This window comes from Camelus ferus, chromosome 3 (assembly GCF_009834535.1).
Source record: "Camelus ferus isolate YT-003-E chromosome 3, BCGSAC_Cfer_1.0, whole genome shotgun sequence".
Classification (NCBI taxonomy): domain Eukaryota; kingdom Metazoa; phylum Chordata; class Mammalia; order Artiodactyla; family Camelidae; genus Camelus; species Camelus ferus.
Window position 1 is genome coordinate 73,607,381 of NC_045698.1, and position 26,325 is coordinate 73,633,705.

At 40.4% G+C, this 26,325-nt stretch overlaps 1 protein-coding gene across 5 annotated transcripts in view; it reads right to left on the reverse strand.

The window, feature by feature from the left end:
• EFNA5 (ephrin A5) overlaps window positions 1-26,325 on the reverse strand; it is a 368,306-nt gene that overhangs the window by 256,426 nt on the left and 85,555 nt on the right. The window contains exons 1-2 of one of the 5 annotated variants that reach the window (XM_032476464.1): window positions 12,931-13,224; window positions 11,081-12,270 (exon numbers count right to left, since the gene is read on the reverse strand). The exons of 2 other annotated variants lie outside the window; for them this stretch is intronic. In XM_032476464.1, the coding sequence (XP_032332355.1) occupies window positions 11,081-11,205 (125 nt within the window). In that variant the 5' untranslated portion in view covers window positions 11,206-12,270; window positions 12,931-13,224. 2 more of the 5 variants (XM_032476465.1, XM_006177112.3) reach the window with 2 other exon arrangements.

A 26,325-nucleotide genomic window follows, 5' to 3' on the forward strand; every position in this document is an offset into this window, starting at 1 on the left:
GTTATAAACACAGTAAAGAGAATTCACCCAAGGAATTGAAATAGTAACGGAAAACATTATAGAGGGCCAAGTCCTGATTCTATGTGGTACCAGAGAACAGGGAAGGCATGGATGACTGAAATCCAAAATTCATTCCAAAACCTCAAGTTATTCAATAGTCTCCGTCTTTTCTTACCAAATCTCATACCAAAGCTACTATAAGTTACAGAAAAGTCATTTATTTTATTTTATTTTCTTCCTCAAATCCACCTACTGAACAGTGAAATGGCCAAAGCCATCAAAAGAGAAAGAGAGAAATACAGAATAAACAAACCAAGTGATTAGTCCTCAAATAACCAGATACCAACACAAAATTCTAGAGCTCAGTAAAGAAATAACAATTCATAAAAGAGATAATTATATAATAATAGTCAAATACATTCATAGCATAGATGTACCAATAACAGGACTATTCCAAAATAATACTCAAAATAATGAGATAGAATCATAAATACTGCTGAATCTCTTAGTTCATATTTTAAAGAGAGATAATAAAGCAGGACCCCTCTTCCCAGTAAAGAATTGCTATGTTTCTATTTAATTGACTGAAGTAGATCGTCCTTTACATTTTTTTTTTTTTTTTGCTTCAGGGAATCCAGAGTTTTAAGTTAAGCCATCAGATAAGTCTGACCCCATATATATATATATATTCATATGGAGTATCTGTATACATATACACACCCCCATTCATCCATATACACACACACACACAGAGTGTCGTGTTGTTTTCCCAAGAGTATAGTTGACAATGGTGATAGCAGGGTGTATAATCAGTTTTCATTGTTCCCCTGACAACTATAGTTCCAGACAAGACCCTTTCTTTTTAGGTTGTAAATGCTATGGAAAAAATACACTAATAACAGGCATTTAACTATGGGTCCAGCAACCACGGTGGGAACATTGCCAGAAGAGACTGGAACCTCTGGGACAGCACAGCAAAAACATATATTGGGGGGGGGTGGATTTTGTACTTCAAACACAGTAATGCTTAAAATATCGATGACAGGCATATGATAGAAAAAGTTTTGAATTTTCCCCCGAGTCTCTGTCGACAATAAAGTATGTATACAATGCTGCACCAATACTAAAGCCAAGAATACTATCATATCTATAGTGAAATCAGAATAAGAATAAAAGCATTGCTTATTAATAAGTGAAATACAGAGTAGCTTTATGTCTTGATACTATCAATAAAGAGTACACAAATTCACTTTCAAATTTTGTCTTTTGCTTTATTTTTCACAGACTTAAAAAAAATTAGCACTTGTGATATCAAATGTCTGGGTGCTACATTCCCTGAGGCTTACTTCAATTTGTTTTATACAATATTTAAAATGAGGCATCCCCGGAGTTGGTGTCATAGCAGACACCAGATCTGTCACTGAGGTCCTTTCTCGCCTGATTAATTAGTAATTGGGAGACACATTTTGGCAGCTTTCATTTCCCTATTATTTTCTCTAGTTTGACACAAAACCCTGTCAGGAGCACCACTATCTGAACTGTACCCCTCTTAGTGTTGGGTCACTAAATTTTAATAAATGGAGTCCCTGCCAGAAAACTACCGAAATGGGCATAAAAGTTTATTGAAGCAGTAACAGTAAACAAATATATGAAGAAAACACTGAATGCCACAGTATCTACAACATTAATGGTCTGCCTGAACCCAGGGATTATTGGCGGGATTGCAGAGCAGAGACTAAAAGAAAAGACCTTTAACAAAACCAGTGCTTTCATCTGTCTTTAAAAAAACACATATTAGCTAAATAAAGCAGGCAGACACTTTGGGCACAGCAGATCCATATGTCTGAGCCTCCTCCATTATCCCAACCCGAGGAATAAATTTATTGGGAGGCAAGGATTGAGAGTGACGACGGGGATACAGAATCCATCTAGAAGTCACAAAAGCTCTGTCTGAGCCAAACAAAGAAATATCTTTCATAAAAGGTAAGTTAACTTAAAATTGGAGCTAAAAAGACTGAAACCTCAGAGAGCTGCAAAGAGCTACAGAATCAGTTTCAGGTTCTCCAGCTAAAGTGTCAGTCACTTCAAAAAGTGCTGCTACGATGGTGGCTCAGGACACTTGTGTGCCACGGCAGTGGCCATGCTGTGTGGGTCAGAGGTCACAGCTTCCACATTCTGACATCTGTCTGTATTATCCTGCCCTGAAACAACAGAAGGGGAACTAGGCTTGTTTGCTCCCACTTTGTTTAACCTAATTGTTAAACACAAAAGATAATTTCTTCATATTTAGAATTATTTTTCCCTTTTTTCCTGTTCCCAACTGTCTCCATAAAATTAAATACTATTCAAAAAAAAAAAAAAAACTTAACCAGAAGCTTAAGTCCCCTATATATTATATTATAAAGTTAGGGAAATGTGGTAAAGCTGTTTATCCCACGGGTGTCTGTGTTTCAAAAAACATTAAGTATCATGCCCACCACCATCAAATCTGGATAACAATTAGCACTATAATTACCCAACCAAAATAAGCCATGACTTGATTTTATTCAAACTACAAGACTGCATTTTTAACAGGAGAAAATAGTTCCATTTACTTCTACACTATGCATTTTCATAATAGGAGGCAAGAGCGCATTGCTAATTATAGTTTCTACACACAGAAATAAATCACTAATAAAAGTAGAATGGACACTCTGACGCCTTAGAAGCAGTAAAAAACAAAAAAAAAAAAGCATTTGTTAGTTCATTTAAGACAAAAAGGTCACTTTGAACACTCGGTTACTTTAGATTTCTTCATCAGCCGAAGAAAAACAGATGATGGATAGTGGAGGAAAGCTTTTTGGTACAAAAACTGTCAACTCATAGCTGGACTCTGATGAGAAGTCCATGAGTCTGCTCTTAGACATGTATTTTATTTACCGCCTTTACACTGCATCTGCAACCACCAAAAATCCTACTTCTAATGGACTGAAGCAATCTGTGACATAAGCAGTATTCAATCTGTGCCCAGTTTAATCTGACTGACTGAGTCAGGTTACTTTGAAATTAATCTTAAGAAATTCTGTTTTTACTGCAGTACATGGGGATAACGTTTCCAGACATCATCAAACAGATGCAGTAGCAAGAAGTGTAGTACAAATTTTTGGTAAAGTTTACTAGGCCACATGTTCTTCCAAATGTATCAAAAAATACAAAACATGGTGGAAAAATATAGCAGACTCAATTAGTACACCTGTAATTTTAAATAACAAATATGAATTCACTTCTAAAACAACCTTCTAGAAGAACCCACAAGAATGGTTTAGTAAGAAAGCCTATATTCTAGGGACAAAAGGCTCTGACTTCATATAATGCTTCTTAAAGCACCCCACATGCTTCATTTTTGAGGTACCTACATATTTATCAGTACCTCTTACTAGAGAAAGATTTCTGGTACTGCTCAGCAATTTGGAAAAAATAATGACAACCAACAAATAAAAAGGACTACTAAGTATAGTCAGAAGCAGGAAGTCAGGAGTTCAGGGTGGAGGGTGATAATAGAAGCTATTAATATATTACTTAGAAGTTATAATAAATTATAAGCATCCAGAGAAAACTACATATGTACACATGGTACAGCCCAACATTTAACATGAAAAAAATAATATATCTGGGTTTAAAATACAGTATCACTAAGTTAAAATACCCTTTTTTGTCAACAAAATACAAGTAGACAGCATTTTAGTGAGCTCACAAATAACCTGAGATAGAGCTTTAAATGTAGAGCCCTGCCAAAATGATTATAAAGTGGTTCAGTCCTTTTCTATCGTCCATATTCATTTCCGGACCATTTTCATGAAAGAAATAAAATCGGTCTTAAAACAAGATGGCTGCTTCTAGGTGGAAAGAAAAGAAACGCTGATTTAACTGAAAGCCAAAAACGTAGCTTTTCTAAATCGAGAAACAACAACTTTGTCATTTTTTTTTCTAATCTCCAAGTATGTATTCATGCATTTCCACATGGAAACCTATGGATTACACTGTGCAGTTACTGAAAAATTTTAATAGCAAAGCAATTTTTTTAAAAGGTCTGATCTTTGTGTGCTAATAACGTGATTGTCCAATGCACATACATAGAGATCTCACAAAACCAAAATTCCCACTTGTACTTCGTACCAGAATCATGATCATCAGTCATGAAAATCAAGCCACTTAAGAAGCAGTAACAGGAGTAACAGCGATCTTTATATCTCTTACAGAATTCCACCATAAAATGCCCAGTGATATCCTGTTACAAACCAACCAACTGTATTTGACTTTTTAAAGTAAACACCCTAGGAACTTAGCTGTTAGACAATCTCTCCTGGAATTGTACCTTGATGACCTTCCGTGAAGCAAAGGGCAGGTTAATTCTATGACATACACATAAAAATTAAAAACATTTTCCTCCATTGTGAAATCATTTTTAAATAGATTTTTTAAAAAATCACTCAAAACTATTTTTATTTCTCATTTGAGGGGAAAATAAGACCTGACAGTAACATTTTCTTCAACCTGTCAACTGTCAATTGCATGAAGGATATTTCTAAAGATGACAAAGGTTTATTTTCCCTTATTGAAAATGATAGAATTCTACCTGAATGAAAGCTGAACTAACCATCACTGTGGTACACTACTGTCTCTCAGCAGCTAGCTAACTCAAGGAGTTTTCACAATTTTAAAATAATGGTTTTATTGAAATTTATGGCACACTGTTTGAATACTATATTCAAAAGTCTCAAAATCAAGAGTTTCCATCCACATACATTTCAGATTAGAAAACAGTGTGGAGATTTCAGTAGTTCTCAATAAATGCTTCAGAGTACAATAAGCAGTAAAGACTATTAAAATATAAGGAACGTTTTCCATTTATGCTCAACACTAGGCATAATAGTTACCATACAGGAAAACCTGCATTATTACCTTTTAATTTTAAACTAAGTGGTTCTGTGTCATTGTACTGCCTTGTTTATAACTGACAATTTTGAAAACATAAATGCAGGCAAATTTCAGAAGAAACAGATCTCCTTGTAGTGAGTAATATCCCGTTCAGAAACACTAGAAGTTCAAATTAATCACAAGAAACTTTTCTACAAAACAGCTCAGGATACAGGCTGAGAAGCAGACTAAAATATAAATCTAATAATATAAATCAGGCCCTTAAAAGAGACAGTAATTTATTGACGTTTAGCTGTCTAAGACCACTATCGTAAGACAAATTACTAAAAGTGAATATTAATATCTCATTTCTTACACTCCTCTTTGAGGTTTTTATATCTGAGTATGAAGGTGTGATCCGTCACAAATGCTCAAAAGGCCACTTTTTCTCAGTCTGGAAAACTGGTCCTGACTGAGTCCTCGGGGTAAGTGGCCAGGGCCTCCCTCACTGTACTTAGGCACACTCCAGCTTCCTTTTCAACATCAGCATGCTATTTAGGGCTGATATTTTTTAACAGTTTCTTTAGTTTCTGAAAAGAAAATCGATAACATAGCATCAGTTAACATAGGGTGGTTCATTACTTAAAATAAAATATTATAGCTTTTTAAACCCTCATTACTCCTGGAAGTTATTCAAAACAAACACAAAAAGTGAAGCAGGCTCAGGGGCATCTTTTTAAAAAATGTCTAATCAAATGATTTACATTGGGGAAAAAAAACCCACTTAGCAATAAACCAAATGCTACCCCTAAGTAAAATTCTGTTCTTAACATATTCTTATGTTTGGTTCATCTTATATTTTAATATTTTCTTTTTCTCAAAGGTACATTCTTTTGGCATATACGCCTAAGCTTGCAAAGGCCAAGAATCCTGAAGGACTAATTGTATTCATTCATTTTCTTGGCCCAGCATGAAGCTGGTAGCTTGCTTGGTTCATAGCAACAGGGGAGAAAAGGAGGCGCTCATCTTTATCTGTCCCTATCCAACAGGAAATCAGGACAGTGGACAGAATGCAATGAAATGCCTGTTCAGAAGGCATCTTGCAAGATTAAATGGCAAGAAATTCACAAGGTTAATTTGCCCCCAAATAACTAAGGGCTCCTTCCAAATCCGATCCTAAGCCTTCAAAGGTGGAAGCCTCTAAAACTACTGATTATCAGCCAGAACACACATGGCAAAAAGATATTCAGTCAGTGAGCCAATAAGGTTGAGTTACTATCACTAAAATCAACTAACAGGGAGTAACGAACTACTGAAGGCTCACCCTGGTTCTTTTCATCACAAGGAGTTTATTGACCTTGGTCTCACACTGGAAATGCCAAATTACATTGTACAGCCAAGTGTGCCTCAAACAGCACTGATGTTCCAGTTTTAGTCACCTAAAAAAACAGTTGACTGTTTTTGATAGCTTATTATGAATAAATAACATAATGCATAAAACTGATGCAACATAACATCTCAGTAGTTTATTTTGCTTTCAAACTTCTATGGAAAACTGGCCAAAAATAAGACGCATAGTTTTCTCCTACAAATGTCTAAATCAAAAATAGGATGAAAGGGGGAAGATTCATTTCAGGCTTTGTATAAATGGATGAGGGTAAAAACATGGGATAAATCTTTATCACACTATTTTATTTTTATCCAGAAGTTCAGATAAAACTTGATATAAATATCAAAATAATAAAATTACCTCATTACATCCAATAAAGTGATACATTACACTGAGGTTCAGAGTTAATAAAGTTAAAAGATTCTAAGTAATGCCTTTTACTTGAAAAACTTTCAAGTCTCTAATGTGTAAAATACTATTTAAAACACTTAAAATTTCAAAAAATAAAGTTAATCCTTTACAAGTTTGGTGATAAAACACATTCAAAACCAAAATCAACTTTCCATCTTTCCTCCAAACAAATTCTTAGATTTAAACCAAATTGATCTCATTTGTCAGTGGAAAAGACTCAGTACTAGTATACATACATATAATAAAACAGTAACGGCTCAGATTTTTACAAACAAAACAAGTAAATTTTAAAAGAGGAAAAATACCCAAAGGGTTATGGTTAGGAAAAAAATGTTACTACTTCTCTCTATAGTCACATGCTTATGACCTATACTGCCTGAAAGGTCTGGGAGTGCTGACCTAGAATTCACATCACTTTCACAACTCCAAGATTACATGTTAGCAAAACTAAATGGTGCCAATTACCTGCTACTCTAACATGAAATGTTTAATTTACAAGTCCAGAGAAAATATATGATTAGGTTAAAATTTAGACAACCCGGGATGAATTATACAGATTTTTTTTCCCATAAAAGAATAACATTTCAAATTGGTGATACTCAAACCTTAACAGAAGCAAAGTAGTAACTGAGGAATATCAGTACTCTTAAAGTGTGCTGGTTATATTTGACATTGTATTATTTTACTATTCCATCCATTAATGCCAACCAGTAAGAGACATGTTTAATTATACTAGCATCATTTTGGCAACTGGTCAAATGAATCCAAGAACTTTTCAATATACACAGCATTTGACAAAATATTCTCTTTGGAAGCACCAAATTGTTTATAGCATGCTTCAGGTTAAGAGGCATACTCTTAATATTGAGTCACCTCTATCTTTTAAGCAGAGCTACTAAGGGAGAACACAAGATTTTATAATCAAAAGTCTTTTTTAAAGTCACTTTAAAGCTTCCTCAATTATTAAAGAAATTAAGAACAGCTGTATTCCTCTTGACTTGGATTTTCATTACTCAAACTTAGTAATATGCCGGTTCAGAATTTGGTGTAACATTAAAAGGATCCTCCTATTGCTCTCACTATTCAGGTGAAACTCATGCAACTTTCCAAATGTTTATGAAAAATGCATTTACTCTAATGTTATCCTATATTTCTATTCAGACTGATAAGTCTCAGTTGCTACTTTAGAGGTCTTTGGCAAGTCAGCACGAAATCAGTTTGGCCCACGGCCCAATAAATACTGTCAATTAAAAAGTTATCAGCATTTGAAAACTGAATTATCTACTTCACAGAAGTGAATACCTGAGAAGACCGATCCTAATAGCAAAACTATCTGACAGTAAGTTTTAAATTTTTTCCTCTGTGGATCAATGGATGCTTATGGTATCAGTAGAGTCAGTAATGAAATCCAATGCAGCTGATAAACTATGATTTCACAAGCTACAAAATAAGATATTTAAACCCTATGATCAAGATGTAATACTTAATTTTATCTAAACAATTTCAAGTTGAAGTTCATTAGTATAACTTTAAATATATTTACTTTATTTTGCCACAATATCCATTTATGATCAGCTTAATATGACCAATCTAACTTTTATTCTAAGAGAAGAGTGTTTTAAATCTATTTAAGTCGCAGTTAAAGTTTTCCACTTTTTCCCAAAAGATTTACATCTAATTATATTTATTAGTTTAGCAAAATCTTAAAAGATAGGATTTAGGTAAAACCGAAAGTCATGGCTAGCTTACTTTACAAAGTGACAACTCAGATGAAAAGAAAATGTAAAACATTAAAATGTTTAAATTTAGTAAACCTAAGCAAATTTTCTAAAATATTTTTTCACTATCTTTTGTGATGAACTGTTTATTTCTAAATTACTTATTTTGCATTTCGCTCCTTTTAAATTACATCCAAGGTGACTGTTCTTTATTCACCAGAAAAGCACCATCTTATTCAAAATTTCTAAGATAAATTTGTGCACCAGTACGTAATTTTAAAATTACATTACTTTTTACTGTGGTAACATATGAAGATAACACATCCACAAACCTCTAAGAGTACTAAAGTTAGAGCTGAATCTCTTGGGGGGGGCACCTCATTCTTTCTTTTGAACATTACTAAATTGTTAATGATCGAATAGAAAGATATTTCCACAAACCTCAAATCAGAATACTGACTTGAGAATACTCTTGGTATTCTAAAATTCTACAGATTAACTTTGTCTGGGTAGGTTCAAAGCCACCATGGCTTCCTGAGCAGAAGAATTTTCTACAGGCAGGGCAGATCTATTAAAAAACATGACCTGTGACAGAAATCAATGTGCTAATCTCAAACCAAACAACAGTATCAAAAGCATAAAACAGAGATAACCGAAGATAAAATGTCCTCAAACTAACTCAGACTAGCTTGACAGGTTAAGAAGGAGGGGCAGAGTGGGAATGTTGCTAATTCTTTCTGTTTTAACCCAGATGACTGGAACACCCAAGTATCCAAAACAATTAATACAATGAGAAAAAGATTATGCTGTGAAGTTTGGAGTTGGTGGAGGGGGAGACAACCAAGAGCAAATAGTCCCAAATTCAACTAATCAATTTCTATTTAATAAAGCACTAAAGTTTAGAAATATAAATTCCTGTTTCGTATATGCTGTCTAATAAAGCCCAAAAGGGAATAAAACCAGCCAACATAATGAGACTTGCTTTTAACACCATCACAACTGGAAAGCTTGCTCTATTTGTCTTGTCAGCTTTAATAAAAGGCATCTCTTCTGGCAGGATGGCTTCTCTTTCTCTTTTCTTAATAGTGGTAAGTGGCATGTCAAACAAGAAATTGCTTTCCATCACACCACCCACCTTCAGGAGACTTTTCTTTTTAACCAAACTTTCAGGGATGTCTCCACTTGGACCAGGCAGTGCAATTATGACCTGGGCTTCCCGGGTGTGACTACCTTTCCTGGGGTAGCAAGTTGGGGAGACTCTCCATTTGGAAACCGGTGGACAGCTTGTAAGGAAATCTGCCCATCCTTATCTGAGAGGACATTACTTCAAGCGGGGGAATCCTTCCCAAGCCTGCATGACAAAGGAAGGCGGGAGGCCGACTGGAGAGGGCCACTGGGAGGTAGGAAAAACTGGAGGTGGCCCATCAGCTCCCTCTCCCCAGGCGCACTGGACACGCAGCAACCACAAACTCTCTCCTTGTCCTCTCGTTTCTATCCTCCTAACTTCCACTCCAACCTAGGGGAAAGCCTGGGGTTTTACGTATAATCAATGCTATTTCCCTCCCTCTTGGCGGGGACCAAGACTAGACCACAGCTGGAAGCTGGCCTCAGTCCCAGAGAAGCAGAGCAATATGGGCCCAGAGGGCTGCTGCACGATAGACTTGGACCTACTCTGGATCGGGAGGGGTCCGCCCGGCATTTTGGACAACCCCACTCCTACCCCATTCCAGGGTGTGGGAGCAAGGGACATGTGCGGGTGGCCAGGGTCCAGCAGGAGCGCTAGTGCGACCCGGGGCGCCCACCTCTAACCTCCCGCGTACTCTGCGGGCTTCGGGGACGCCCGCAAAACGGTTCCAGGTAAACGCGCGTGTTCCTCCTGCTGCACGCCGCCGGGCTTCAGACGAAGCGCTCCCACCTCCCGGTTCGGCCAACTCCAGCAGCTAGCTCCGCACGCATGACGTAACCCGGCATTAGACCAAACTTTCTGGCACCTTGGCCCACCGGGTGGTGGAGGAGGTGGGAGAATCCTCTATACTGCCAAGAAAGCCGGGCCCAGACTGACCTAGGGGCCGGATGATTTCCTCCCACTTAAAGAGGAAAATAAAAACCTAAAGCTTCCGCTTCCCAGCCCCCTTCACTTCCCCCAGCCAGTGCGCTCTCCGAGCGCACCGGAAAAAAAGGAAGGAAAATTAAAAACAAAACAAAACAAAACCAAAAAAACCCTCCAAACTTCGGGATATTTGGCAGGTTCTCCCCCCAGTCCCTAAGCACCGGCACTCCAAGCGGGGGCTCCTGGTGGCGGGCACCTGGGGCTCCCCGTGCCCAAGCCCTGCGCCTGGATCCGGATGCTGGCCAGCCTGCCGGGTGGGGAAGCGAAGTCTCGACTCCCGGGCTCCCGCCTTTTTCCAGTGTCCCCGCGCTCCGCAGAGGCTGAGGGTCTGAGCAACCCCGGGGACGCCCGGGCTCTTTGCCGCGTCTTAACAAAGAGGGGTGCGACGGGAGCGTTTCCCGCGGGCGCCTCGAAAGCCACCGGCACCCGGGCGACGCAGGCTCTGAGAGTGCGCGCCGCAGGCGGCCGATGCGCACTGGACCCAGGCGCGGCCGCTCCTTCCGCAGGGCCCCTAGGCCCGGATAGCCCTGGCTTTCCGCCCCCCCACTGCCTTACCTCGGGTTGCTGCTGTTCCAGTAGACGGCGTAGCGATCGGCAACGGCCTTGGAGCCCGGGTCCTGGCTGAACACACACATCCAGAGCACCAGAAATATCAGCGTCAACATCTCCACGTGCAACATCACGCTTGGCCAGCGGCGGAGCCCCCGACGCGCCACTCCGGGGAGAGAGAGCAGAGATACGGAGGGAGGGAAGGTGGGAGGGAAGGAAAGAGAGATTGAGAGAGCAAGAGCCAAATAAATATGAATAAATAAAAATGAAGAGAGGCGAGAAAATAAAGAGGCGCGCACCAAGCCGGGGAGGGGGAGGAAAGGGAGATGAAAAGGCGGTGGAGGGAGGTGGGGGGTGGAATAAAGACAAACTCGCACCCCCACTGGAAGGTTCAGAAGGAAAAAAAGGAATCACAAGATGGAGAGAAGCGTGCGTGTGTGTGTGTGTGTGTGTGTGTGTGTGGTGGCGGCGGCGAGGGCGGGGGAAGGGGGTGCCAAGCTGTGTCTCGGGCAGCGGCGGCAGGCCGGTTACCCCGGGAGAAGGAGGTGCGCTCCGGGCCGGGCGGCGGCAGCGCGGGTCGGAGCAGGCGGCGGCGCACGCTGCACAGTCACCGGGAGTTGCGCACCACGGCCGAAGGGAGACATACACCGGCCCGCCGGGCCCGGCTCAGCGTCGGCGCCGGGGGCTGCTCACGGCTTCACCGCTGCCCAGGGCCCTCTCACTGCGCCCCGCTTCGCTCCAAGTTACTTTGGCGGCCAGTGGGAAACTGCAGGAGGAGGGCTCCGTGTGGATGGGGGGCGTCGCGCCTGTGGCCCCAAGAGTCTGAGGACCCCCTTTCCCCCGCCTCCTCTGTGCCTTAATCGGGTGACCCCTGGAAATCTCGGAGTCGTAGGTGCTGCGGATTCGGGGCGGTGCGCCACGCCGCGCCGCGCCGCGCCGAAAAGGGTGGGGATCTGTTGCCACAAACCCAGCTCCGCCGGCGTCCTGGAACTGGTTAAGCGGCAGCTAAGGTGGAGAGGAACGGTGTTGCCTCTGAAACCTCAAAGAAAAGTTTGGCTCTTCGCGTCTTCCGGCAGGTCCCCCGGCGGGCTCAGACTGCGACGGCGGCGGCGGTGGAGGAGGGAGGCGACACCCCGGCCGCTGGCGGAGTCTCGGGGATTTCTCGCGCGTGCTTTTCTTGGCCGGCAGTGAGTACACTGGAGTGAACGAAGAGCCGAGGTTATGAACCAGACAGCCAGGCAGAGCTGGGATGCCCAAACCTGCAGGACGACGCCAACCCAACTATTCGACTGGAGAACGGGAGGGGAAACAATCACTTTCAAATGAATCCCTTCAACTCCTGGATGGGCTGATGTCAGTCTCCGATCGCCTTCCAGGAGCAAGACTGAACCCCCAGACGCCGTACCAAGAGACCCGGGTGAGCTCTTAGAAGAGTCCCTGCGACTCCAACTGGTCCGACCCCAAGCCCGGCAACTTGTAGAGATGCATCAATCAGTTTGAAATGCGAAAGGAGGAAAAAAAAAAAAGAGAGCGAGCGCACAAGCGTGTAGCACCTCCCCGATGACTACATCAGAAAACCTTCCCGATCCTCCCGCAGCTGCTCCTCTTTCCCTCCGTGGGCACAGCAGCAACAAGAGGTGAAAATCAACAACAGAATCCCAAAACCTTTACCAGACGGGAAAATAAACTTGAGTGCGGCAGTAGCAGCACAAGCAGCCTGGGAGGGATTGAAACGACTGGAGAGAAGTGGAAAGGGGTAAAAGTCAGTTTTGCAGAAGAGGAAAAAAAAGAGAGGAAAAAATGCTTTATGGGAAAAAAAAAAAAAACCTCCTCGGGCACGCCCCCTCGTTAATGACCTGCGTGTAAAGCCGACAGCAGCGTCGACCCAGCAGCAGCAGCAGCAGCCGCACCGGAGCGCGAGGCCGCGCGCGTGAACGTGGACGTGGGCGGCGCGAGGGGGGCGGGGGGGCGTGTAGCACAGGGTGCGGGGCAGGCGGGCGGCGCGAGCGCGGGTGTGAGCCCCGGACCCAGAGGGGGAGGCGCCGCCAGCCCGCGCCCAGCTAGCCCTGCTGCCGCCGCGGCCCGGGTCATGTGGGCTGCTTTTTTTATTTTTTATTTTTTTTCCTCCTCCTTGCAGTTTACTTGGGAAGGGTGGGGGGATAGTTGGAGCAGCCAGTCAGGGAACGGCCTGCTGTTTGCTTACAGCTCGGGGTTTTTTCCTCTCTCTTTACTCTAACCGGATTGGTCTGCTCCACGAGAAAGAGGCGTTTTCCTAATCTCCTCCCTTCCCCACGCCTCCTACCCCACTCCCCGGCCCCACCTTCCAGAAACCTGACTAATTGAATTACTGGGAGTGCCTAGGCGCCCTCTCCTCCGCCCGAACCCAGCAGACGCGCGTAACCCTTTGGCTGCTGCATTCCATCTGAGCTGAGGAGTAATTTGACATCTTTTTACCTGAGAGTAGGGTCTTTCAATTATAAAGAAACCAGTTCCCATCCTGTAGCTAGAGAGCCGAAATCTGTCTCCTGGGCCCCTCAAGTGACACGAAGTCCCAGCAGCCGGCTGGCAGGGAACCTCAGTGAATACGTGTTCTTGTAAATCTCTGCCCTGTTGTTCACAACGCACGATTGCTTGGCGCCAGGTTATCTGGAAACCTGAGCATCTCTCATGTGCCTTTCCACTCCCCTCTTCCTACCAGGGATTTAAAGGCTCACGAGCAGGAAGCAAGACTTCAAAGTGATGCTCTGAAAACACTTTTGTTTTTTAATCGAGAAAAACCACAGTGTAAAGTGATTACAATTCAGTGCGAACCTTTGACCGGGAGGAAATGAATTGCGGCAGAGGAGCCCGCCAGGAACCCCTTTCACCTTTTCTATTTCAACTCCGAGGTTGGTTCGCTGCCCCCTCCCCAAAGGATAAACGCTTTGAGCGAACCCGATGCGTCAAGAAATGGGGGTCAGGGAAGGAGCTCCTTTATTATAGGAAAAGGCCTTGCGTTCCCGGACTTCTGGAGCAGGTTGCAGCACCTCAGCCCGGCCGCCACCGAAGCACGACTGCCTGATAGTGAGGCGGCCCCCGCGCCTCGGGACGCGTCACGGTGTCCTCCGGAGCCCGGGAAGCTAGCCAGGCGCCCGGCGCTGCGGGGCTACAAACCCTGAGACTCGCCCTCGCGGGGCTCCACGGGCTCGGGCCTACGTGGTATGATTAGCTCTCTTGCTCTCTAGGGAGTTTGCTTGCCTCAGCAAGAAGGGCTGATCCCAAGAAAGCAAGCATCTTAGTTTGGCTCCCAAACCTGTCTGTTCTCTCCTGTACTTATTAGCCCAATAAAATCAAATATCACGTTCTTCCTCCTGCACTTCCCAGTCCTCGAGCTCTAGATTTCCAGGCGCTTCGAAGCTGTTTGGAAGCGTCCAGACGCCCTCCAGTGGTGGGCCTGCAGTCCGCACCCAGCGGGGCTATTGCCTGTAGCTCGGCCGGGATTGAGTTTGATGGAGAATCTGGGGTCATGATCAGTACAGACCTGGGGGAAACGAACAGGCCACATAGGCATGGAATTACCTGGATGTTATGGGTTCTTGCGTAAAAGTTGAGTAGTTCCTCAATTACAGAAACTTTTCCTATCTGAAGAGATCCTGAAATTGTCCCAAAAAAGTAACTCTTCTTTTGTGACTAGATATAAATTGCAATCTGTGTAATTACAGATTGCACTGCAGACCACCCTAACAAACCAACCACCTTCCTAAATTAAGAAATACAAAGTATTAACACAAATTCTCCTCTACCATCTGTATATTTCACAACATTCCAGCAGTGAGAAAGAAGTCAGAAAACTTAAGCTAGAGAACAGAAGGATAAGCTTTAATTTTTTAATCAATTTTTTATTTGAAATGTTCTTTCCTACCCCCTCAATCTTGCTGATGGTTCAAGTGCTTGGCCTATTTTAGGCTGCATTTGTTTTTTCAGTTGCAGGAAGGGTGCTTTTCTTCCCTCAGCCTTTCTGATAGCAGCTCTAAGAAGTGCTCCTATGACTGAGGAAGTTTTGCAGGAAATATTCTGGATGCTTTTAAGGGACATATGTATCTTTAGGAAGATGAGAATACACAACTCCTATCTTGGGGAAAATGCTGATTCTCATCAGAGTCTTTTTTGTCAGGGAAATATCAGGTATCAGGGAGTTAGCAAGCTGACTTCCTGTGGCATCAAAGCTAAAAGGAGTAAAGAAAAAGAAATTATATCCCCTTATTTCCTATTTGAAACACATACTATAAGCAAATGTGAAAAATCAACATATCAAAAGAATATGAATGTTCTAATATTTTAAATATTAGGACTTTGTTTAAAGTCTGGATAGTACTATTTTCAGCAGAAAAAGAATCATACATTATGGTTTTCCCTAAAATGATTCAAGGAGTTGGAATAAAAGGCACTGGAATTTTCAGGACATAATTCAAATGTCTATGAGAAATAATTCATAAACTTAAATCAAATGCCTTCTGAGATTATATACCTAAGTAATTATTGATATTGGAGTAACTAAGCAGCAATATGACAGATACTTCAAGTTTGAGAGAGGTATTATTAACTGTATACTTATTGCTACATAATGTGACTTTGTCTCTTCAAGAAAATATTCAAGTGATTTGAATTTATACAAATCAGCATTATATAAAGTAATTATGATTAGCCTGTTGTCTCAGAGGCAATGACTTTGAAGCTGGCCTTTAAAGGATAAATAGCATTATGCCAAGTATAGAACAAAGTTCAGGTATGTCAGAAAGAAAACAGCAAGAAGCTAAAACAGGGAGGAAGAAAAGTGCCAGGAGTGTCTGAATGCTTTGAGTTCAAGATTGAAACAGGGTTGTAGGGAGCCAAGAGACCTGCACAGTTGGTTGGGAATGGACTGCAGAAAGGCTTAGCTATATTCTCAATATGTTTGGATATAAAACTACAGGTGACTGAGTGTACTGGTGGTTTTAAAATAAATGACACTGAAGCAATGCTTCAGATTAAAATACAGTAGTTCTTTGTTTGTTTATTATTTTTTCACCTGGAATAATCTAGATGGGTGTTCTAACCTTGGAATTAGAATCACCTAGGGAGTTTTTTTTACAAAAGAGCAATGCCAGCACCCCACTCCCTGTTTTAATTGGTTAGGGGTGGGGACCTGCTATTTGTAATTTTTTAAAAGCTTCTCAGGAAATTCTAATCCGCACAGAGTACTGAGAATCACTGATCTGGATAACTTACTTCTACCTTAACTACTCCAATATTTCAGGCAAAAAAGTAAGTTCTGTACTTATTTGTCTGTAGAAATGTTCCAGGTAACCATCAAGGCAGGAATGTTGATATTTCAGAGAAGTGAATTTCATAATCCTCTATTAAAAGAAAATGACACTTTGAAAATAATTTTCACATGGCCATTTCCAAAATGTGCAGGGCAAAGCTTACTTTTAAATGTAGATTCATCTTCAATTTTAGACTAGTTTGGACTTCCTTTTTGCATTAGTTGCCACCAGATAGAAGTGGAAATCTACTGAATCAAGTGTCCAGACAAATAAAGGGAATAAGCTGTTGAATCAAACCCCCCAGTCCATAGTCTAAGCACCTCTTGTTTAATACAGCAGTTAAATTAGAACTGATACACAGAAGAGATAATAAAGGAAATAAACTCAGAAGCAAAGACTAAAGAAATAATAATTAGACCAAAAAAAAAAAAAAACAAAACTTTCCAACAGGTGACTAACATAATGGTATTTAAGACAACCCTGCTAATCTATCTTCCTAGAACTTTATGATTCATTCCAAAGCCCTAAGAACCCAGGTTCTATCACCAAACTGTCACCCAGCTGTGCTGCCCAGAGACTAAAGTTACTTAGTGGAACTGTCTCCCCCTCTTCACCCCCTTTTACAACAGCTTTCTCAGAATCTTTAGAATTAACTCTGCTAGCTTTTTTCTCCTTACCGACCTTAGAACATGTTCCTTTTCTATTTCTGATCTAGTTGTCTCTCCTGGCTGCAGCCTAGAAAGGCAGGGGATGGGAGGAGGACCCTCTACTAAATACAGGTTCCCATTTCTGCCTTCAGCATGTGACCTTGAACTTCCACCATCAATGTTTCACTTTTCCACATTCTCCCTTTCGTTTTCTTGTGCTTCCTGGAGTTTGTTTCACAGCATTCCTTCTCTTGAAGTCTGTGAATAAGTAGAAGCACTTTTACAAGTTGCTGAAATCCTCTTAAAGAGGCATTTTTAGAATTTCTTATTTATGAACTAACCATCTTTGTGGTGTTGTTTTGCTCATTTCAAGACATAATTTCAAAAAGACCTACATAGTAAACTTTTTAAACATATAGAATTTTGAGCAGTCATTTTGATAAACTAAACCATGTAATTAGGCACATATGTGTTATGTTCCTGTGTATTACAAATGCGTATGTGCTTACATGTAATTTTAAAAGAAGCAAACAAGAACTGGTTGATTCAACCAATTTCTACATCACTTTTCAGAGGCTTCAGTGTATATACTGCAGAGCTCTGTCACCAGTATTTTACCATAAAGCTGTAATTGGTAGGTGATATTATTCCCATAAGAGATGTGTATGTTGTGTTATACTATTCGAACATGTATTTACTTTTACTGCTCTGTAACAAAATCCCCTCTTCAAATTGTAAATAAAAACCACCAAATAAAATATATCTGGATTTAAAAACTCTAATCGATCCACCAGCATGAAGAATACTATCCTAAAATGTTCTTTGTGAATTATTAAATAACACTACATTCCTTGCTTAAAAGAATATGCATTACCATGAATGCATATTACAAATAAATAAGTTTGTATTTATGTTTTAGTACAATGGCAACATAGATATCTACAGTATACCTTTGTTTAAATAGAAGGAATGTTAAGTAGCCTTTTCAGAGAGAAAGTTAATCAATCTGTGTTTTTCCCATGTATATACACAAACTAATAATCAGGATACTTTTCTCCCACCAGCTCCACCTACCATTACCCACAAAACATGTAAGGGTGCATTTTTGTATTATTTTCCTTGCTTAGAGACCCCCCCCCAAAAGCTAGAACATCTTTTTTTAATCAAATTGATAACATTATATATATACTTATATATACATGTATAGCATATTTATGAACGCACATACAGAGAACTTATTTTTCATCAATTTTCGCCCAAGATTTTCATCAACCTCTGTGACAATTCTACTTAAAGATGAGTTGAGGATACAACCCTTAAGTCAGTGAGCACTGTTTCATGAAATAGGAAATGCTATTTCTAAGTCCCTTTTTAGCACTGGCTTTACTTTTTCTTCCCAGATCTTAACTGGCTAAGCAAGGTAGAATTATGGCAAACTAAGAAACTCTTTCCTCAAATTATGTCCTTTTTTTTTCCCCCTCAAAAAAGGCTCCTTTTGGAGAATTTGGATCCTGGTATTTTGAAGTATGGATTTTGTTTTGTAGTCATCTAAATAATTGGCTCAATTTTTTTTTTTCATTTCTCTTGGCCACAGTAGAGATGTTCTTTTAAAGTATACTATTAATTTTTTAGGAAAATTATCCTCTTACTGCAGATTTATAACTCTAGTCTGAGACTTTCAAATACCTTATGCCAAGATTGTAAATTTTATTGTGATGCCATAAAGTTATAGTTAGGGTATAATTTTTTAAAGGCATTTCATTTTGTAGTTTGGGATAATAGTTATGAAGCTGGTCTCTATAGAAACCACTGTAAGTTATGATTTTAGAACATCAGATACTAATGCAGAGGATTATTGGCCAAAACTTTTAAAATGAGAAATATTTTACTGAACTGACTCTTTCTAAACTCGTCAGGGAGGTAAATGTGCTGTTAAAATGACTACCTTTTAATCAGAGATTATCACTCTCTATTTCCGTTAGTCTACCTTTTTGGGGGGCATATGATACGTACTAAATTAAATAGGATTTATTGGTTCAGCTAGATTCTGAATTACCCTCCTTTCCTGGGGATTAGGAGAGTGCCTTTCTTAGCCCTTTTCCTTGAAACCATCAGGATCTTTTATGTGGACTATCTAGTATTCTGCACACTTCCAATGCTTAATAAATATTACATTACAATATTAGCATAATAATAAATCATCTTAAAGTACTATATGGGTTATTAAGTGAGATCCTATTCAGTTTGAGCCAAGACATCAAAAAGTTTTATTTTCTCTATACACATACAAAGTCATTTTAAAACTCCCTTTCCATGAAATGTCCTTGCATCCATAAGATGTCTACATATTACAAAGTGAAGTGGTGAAGTGTGTATATTCCAGTTACGTATTTCATTTGTTCAATTTATTCTGGGGCCTGAATTTGCCATTTTAATAAGAGGGAATTTAAAATTGGGCAGACAAAAATGGAAATAGCACCATTTGTCAAATAAATGCCCCTTTTTTCCCCCAATGGCTATTCTGAAATCTTTATACAAGATTTCCAGGCCAGCAGCTAGGTAGTGTTCCTTGCCACTATGAAGTCCTGCTTTGCCTGTGATTGGTTATGTCACAGTCTGAGGCTGACAACCACTGAAAACATGAGGATCTTCTTTAAAGTTAAAGAAGCAAAAAATGAAGTCAAAAATATTGTTAATAAAATTTCATCCTAACTGGTTGCTTTGAAGGAGGGCCCAGTTTGAAACTGCCATCAAAGCTAAAATTTAAAAGATTTCCCCTTCTAAAAGTATAGTTCAAATATCATACATTTTATCTACCAGTATGTGAATTAGATAGGGTAAAAATGATGCATAATCTGTGGCAGATATCAAAATGGCTAAAATTCTTTCTCCCTTCCACTTTAAGTTTGCAGGTAGCCCCTGGCATCAATAGAGAAAGTATTTTTCAACCCTTGAATCTGAGCTGATCTTTGGCTGAATGTTGCACCCATTCTGAGCCACACCTCAAAAGGCATGTAAGCTCCCACTCTTTCTCTATGAACCCAGCCCAATGCCATGTGGACAAGCTGAAGCTAGTTTTCTGGTTGATGAGAGACATGTAGCGCATTCACCCACATTGTCCCAGCCAATCCCCAGGTGCAGAGCTAACTAGCTGGCTGGCAGCTGCTGGCAGACACATGAGAAATTTCCAGCCAAAACCAGAAGAGCTTCACAGCTGAGCCCAGCCTCAACTGCCCACCCAAGAAATCCTGTCCTCAATAAATAGTTCTTGTTTTAAGCCACTAAATTTGGGGGTGCTTTGTTATACAGCAATAGACAACAGATACATCTATTTCTTAAATTATTAGAAATAAAACTTTGGATATTTTTCAGCTCAAATAAATGTTATTCTTTCACAACTCTGACTTCCATGGCTAAGTTACTTGGTGCTAAATCTGTAACTGGCAACATGACTTTCTGAATATTTCTAACAGGAATGTTTGTTTCTACTACTTTGTACATTTCATAGGGAGTCCCCTGTCTTCAATAAGAACTTTACATGGAACCCTAAATGAGCACAATTAATATTCAGGCCCTTCTGATCCTCAGGATAATGTCATTTGGTTAGAACAGCAAACCTGAAGAGATGATTTATCCAGAAGTGATTCTTCTTCTAATGCGGTGCCCCACCAGAAAAAAATGAAAAGGTAAAATCAAAGGAAGCTAATGTTTAGCTTCATCTCAAACCTCCACATCACTCGTTACATTGATTTAACATCACGGCACCTCCATATTTCACAGGAGGATCTGTCACAAGACAGAAACTGTAGTGACCCCGTAAGGGTCATCTTGCTGTCAACCTCAAATTACAACATCTCTGCTCTTGGCTGACAGCTGTGGCAGGATGGGGGATATACCACTCTCTTTCCATAGACGGAACAGATGTGCTTCATGGAAGCGAGATCAAGAGTGAAATTTTACACATCAAGACTTATGTTCCTATAATTAAAAGTTCTAGAATGGGAGAAGGGTTTTGTCAAGACTTCCGTGCACTCTCCCTTAGTCTGCTTACTAGCTCAAGTTTCTCATGTGTGCCATCCAAGGTGGACACTAATCCACACACTCAAAGTTCTCCTGTCAGTATTCATCTTTCTTCCTCGGCAATAACTGAACCATGGGCCACCCTTCTTCCTGAGACTTTCTTATCCTCTGATGTTCATTCCTCTACATTTTTGGAGTTCTCTGCTTTAACTCCAATTAGTTTCTTCTGCCTGCTTGACTCTGAGTTACAGTCCAATGCCAGCACATAGTGAATACTTAATATGTATTTGTGGAATGAATGTCCAACCTTTAAATATGAGTGTTTTTCTTTGGCCCTTTTTCCTTTCTTTACTAACATGATCTTTAACAACCACATTCGTATTCACAGCTCCAGTGATAGTTTCTTGGTGGATGTTTCCCAGGCTCTAGGATTCAATACTTTGTCATCAGACCCACATCCCCCGCCTTCTCATTTACATTTCCACATGACTGTACGATAATACCTCAAAACCAGCAAGGCTGAAAAGTGCACCTACTCATTCAACAGACCCAGACAACCCTTCCTGACAGTACTTCTCTCTAGTGGGCCAAGGTCAGGATAAAGACCCCCATCAGTTCCCAAATGAGAACTTCTGGATGACAGACTTGATAAAGCAGAGGACTCAGTATTCTGCCAAGGGATGTAAAAATTCATTTCTCATCTTCTCCTTCCTATATCAAGCTGCCTCCTAAGCAGTCTCAGCCACTCACTCTTACCTCCATCCAATATTGACTCCATTCTGCTGCCAGAGCGATCTATTCGAGGGGAAAGCCTGGCATCACATTCCACCACTTCACGGCTTCCCATATCTCACAAGATCAAGAGAAAAGTCTCAACACAGCGACCAAGCACTGCATGAGCTGATCCTTGCCTTCTTCTCTGACCTCATCTTACAGAATCCTCCCCACACTCACTAACCGCAGCCACTCTGGCTTTCTCTCATGTCCTCAGAGAAGCCATGCATCCTTGTCTCCAATCTTTGCCTGGGATGCTGCCTGAAACATGTAGGCTCCCACCTGTTAGACTTGTATTCAACCTTCAAGTCTCAGCGCAGGTGCCATTTTCTCGAGGGAAATCTCTTCTGACTCCACAGAATAGAGCAGGACTCCCCTAAATAACCACAGGCAACTGAGCTCCTCTCCTTCATACAGCTTGTCCGCTGACTGAAACTGTATATTGTGAAACATTTCATCTACTTCCCCTTCTGGTCCAACTGCTCACCATCACCTCTCCGAGCTTAGCACTGCACACAGAGCACAGCAGACTCTCTGTCAACATGTACTCAGTGAGTGACGGGAAACAGTGTCCTAGTACTTTACACTGTGTTTCCCCCTGTGTTTTCCATGAGGAACCAGACCTCGGGCTTATACAAAAGGCAGTGGGCTAACAGGGAGGGACAGTTAAGTGGCTCACAAAGACTTGGAGATGAAGGATTTCCCTCAAAAGGTGTAAGCAGAGAACTCCTGCACAACGAACCCCAGCAGAGATGTACAAAGCCAGCCTTAAGGAAGTACTTGCAAACTAGAGACAGACTTAATAGAGGATCTCTCCATTTCCAAAGAAGGAAGGCGGCAACCTCAAAAGGAGCCAGTCAAAAATGGAGCAGAGAAAACAAGATGAACTGAGGCAAGTTCACAGTCCTAATTCCCAAGGAGTAAAAGAGGGAAAGAGTGCAGGTCAGGTGGGCAGGTCAATCCAGATTGTAAACAGCTCAACCCAGGGGTCTCAGCACAGTATTGTTAACATTTAACTCACGTCATGTCCTCCTTCGTTCTGAGGCCACCAAACAAACTTAATCATTTACCACCCATGTAGCTTGGATTCATTTATTTTTCATTCATTCATAAGTTTATTGAGCACCTAATATGTGCTATGCCTTGAGGATTTGGTGGCAGCAAGACAGAGCTGGTCCCTGCTCTCACAGGGTTTATATTAGATACACGGTTGATGCAGTGACAGACAATTAAGAAAACAATTTACCATAAAATTGTGGGGTTCTATAGTGTACTAATGCTGCCTGCCTGCCTGCCTGCCTGTGATCCTTTCTTCAGAGAGTTTCTCTCATCCTTCTGACCCCGATGAAGCCATCCATTGCCATGGCATAGCACCCTACCACACTACTCCCCCTTTATCACCATTACAGGGTCAGTCAGGCTGTTCAGGGCCTCACTGAGATATGTGAATGAAACCAGGATTGAGAGAGCCTCTCGTCTTTGGGGATTTTGAGTTATGTGGATATAGGTCTGCAGCTGCCAGCAACTATCTTGCCTATGATGGGGAAAAGAGTCACCAGATTTAACAAATAAAAATAAACACAATTATGTATTCAATCAACAAACACTTATTGAGCATTTACTATGTGTCAGGTGCTGTTTCAAGAGCTGAGAATTCGTCAGTGAACCAAACAGATTAAAATCCCTGCCCTATGGAGTCTACTTTCTAGTGGAGGGATAAATTCATAAACAAGATTAACAGGTAAAATACATGGTACATTGAAGTGTGATACATGCCAAGGACAAAGTTAATGCAGGGACTGAGGACGGGCAATCTCTGGCTGGGGAGATGATGGCAGTCTTAGAAAGGTGAGGGAGCACCTTGCTGACAAGGAGACATCTGAGGAAATACCTTACAGAGGTAAGAGAGCAGATACATGAATATAAGGAACAGCATTCCAGGAGAGGGAACAGCAAGCACAGATGCTCTGAGTAGGAAGAGTACCCAGAGTATTAGGGGAACAGCAAGAGGCTACTCTGGCTGAGGAGAATGCGTGGAGGGACCAGCCTTCACTCTGGTCCTAGGAGATAGTAGGGGCCAGATCTTTCAAGCATTATAGGCCTTTGTAAAGACTGCATACCACTGTGACTTTTACTTTGAGTGAGATGGAAACAGAGTAGAGGGTTCACAGCTGAGGGTCAGACTTTAGTGTCTGAGGATCAGTCTGGATATTCTGCGAATTCAGGGCAGAGCAGAGAAGCTGGGAGACCATCAGGAGGCCTTATGTTAAAGACAAAGTCTGCTCTTGGAGAGTTGCTACTATCATTAATTACTTAAATTCACATCAGGTAAATTCTACATAGCAAGATTTCAGGATCACTATATACTTTTACATTTTTAATTAACTTTTTCCTTTCCTTGTTACCATTTGACATTGACACCCAACAGTGTACAGTTTGGGGCTGAGGAGATAATAATGGAGATAACTTGCATATCAATAAATGATCCTTTCCCTAGGATTTCAGTTTTAGAAGCAACATGATACAAAAGAGGAGATTTTAAATATCGTCATCCTTATTCCTTGATATCACAAGTCAAAAAGCAACACTTCAGAGCCAGAGGGCAAATGAGTTGCGGGTTTCTGTGCAGGTGACTTATGCCTTAAGGAATAACAACAAGTTTTGAATTACTAAATAACTTACGTTGTAAGAAATAAGAAGAGAGGAAAGATGCATGAGCTAGGGGAAGGATTTTATAATGTACTCCAGTCGACTCAATGATAAATGTACATAATTAATCACAGACACCATTTTGGCAAATGATATTTTTAAATGATAGAGGCAATTATCTGTACAATTACATATGCAAAGGAATGCATTATTTTCTGACTTTCAACAGGCTGCCCACCTTACAGAAGAGGTAAGGAAGAGACTTACTCAGCTAATGAAGCATCCTAATTTGTAATCTCAATCTAAAGAGGACATTTTTTTGGTGGCTAGAGGAGGCACAGAAGAGGAACATAATAATGGTAACTTCCTGGTTCTTCTACTATCCTTGCGAAACTATTTAATCACTTACGGCTTCAAGCCATAAAATATATCTTATATACTCTCACTCTCAATCTTTTTAAAGGAATGTAAAATAATTTTCTAAATGTCTTTGTTCTCCTTTTTTTAAAAATTGAAGTATAGTCAGTTTATAATGTTGTGTCAATGTCTGGTATACAGCATAATGTTTTAGTCACACATATACATACATATATTCTTTTTCATTATAGGTTACTACAGAATATTGAACATAGCTCCCTGTGCTATACAGTAGAAACTTGTTGTTTATATATTTTATATATAGTAGTTAGTATCTGCAAATCTCAAACTCCCAATTTATCCATTTCCATCCCTTTTCCCCTCTGGTAACCATAAGTTTGTTTTCTGTGTCTGTGAGTCTGTTTCTGTTTTGTAAATAAGTTCATTTGTGTCTTATTTTTAGATTCCACATATAAGTAATATCATATAGTATTTTTCTTTTCCTTTCTGCAAATGCCTTTCTAATAAATGTTCTGGAAACAAACTGTAGAACTTATGAAAATAAAATAATATTTGCTACTCTCTAGTAAACTATTCTTTCTATTACAATGAGAAAGAACATTTCAGCAACTACAGTAAGCAATAGTCTTGCTTCCTAGCTTGATGGAAGGAACACATCTTCTCTCTGCTATTTCTTTGTCCTGACGGTCTTATCTTACGAAGGCAGTACGGTGTGATGAAGAGTTCAGTCTGGAATCAGACAAATGTAGTTTCAAATCTGGCTCTGCAATTTACTATGAATCTAACCTTGAGCAACTTACTAAACATTGCTAAGGTCCAATTTCTTTGTAAAAATGCCTCTAATCATATCAATCTCATAAAAATATGCTGTGAGCAGTAGACGAGATAATGTTTATCAAGTATATGGTCTAATGTCAGGGATTCAACACATGATCAATACTGTAGGTATTATTAATGTTAAGTCCTCCCCCTCATTGAAGTTCTTTAATATTGTATCCTTCTAAAATAAATCATAATGTCATTCTATCATTCACTCATTCTACGAATGTGTATTGAGTGCCATTCATACTTACAAGATATCAGTATATAAATAAATGAGTCATTTTAGATATAAGTAAAGAAAGGATGGATTATTCAGAAAATGCCTTGGAGTGACATAAGCAATTCTGATCTCTAACTCAGATGGTCTAAAACTGTGTTGTCCAATACCACAGTCAGTAACCACACATGGCTCTTGGACACTTAAAATGCGTCTTTTAAATTGAAATACACTGAATATATAAAATATACTTCAGGTTTTGAAAACTCAGTATAAAGACTGCAAGACATCTCATTTGACTTTTTTTATATTCATTACATGTTGAAGTAATATTTTGTATATATTGGGTTACATAAAATAGATTATTAAATGAATTTCATCTGTTTCTTCTTACTTTTTTAAATATGTGGCTACGAGGAAAATTAAAATTTTCTTGCTCACATTTGTGGCTAGCATGTT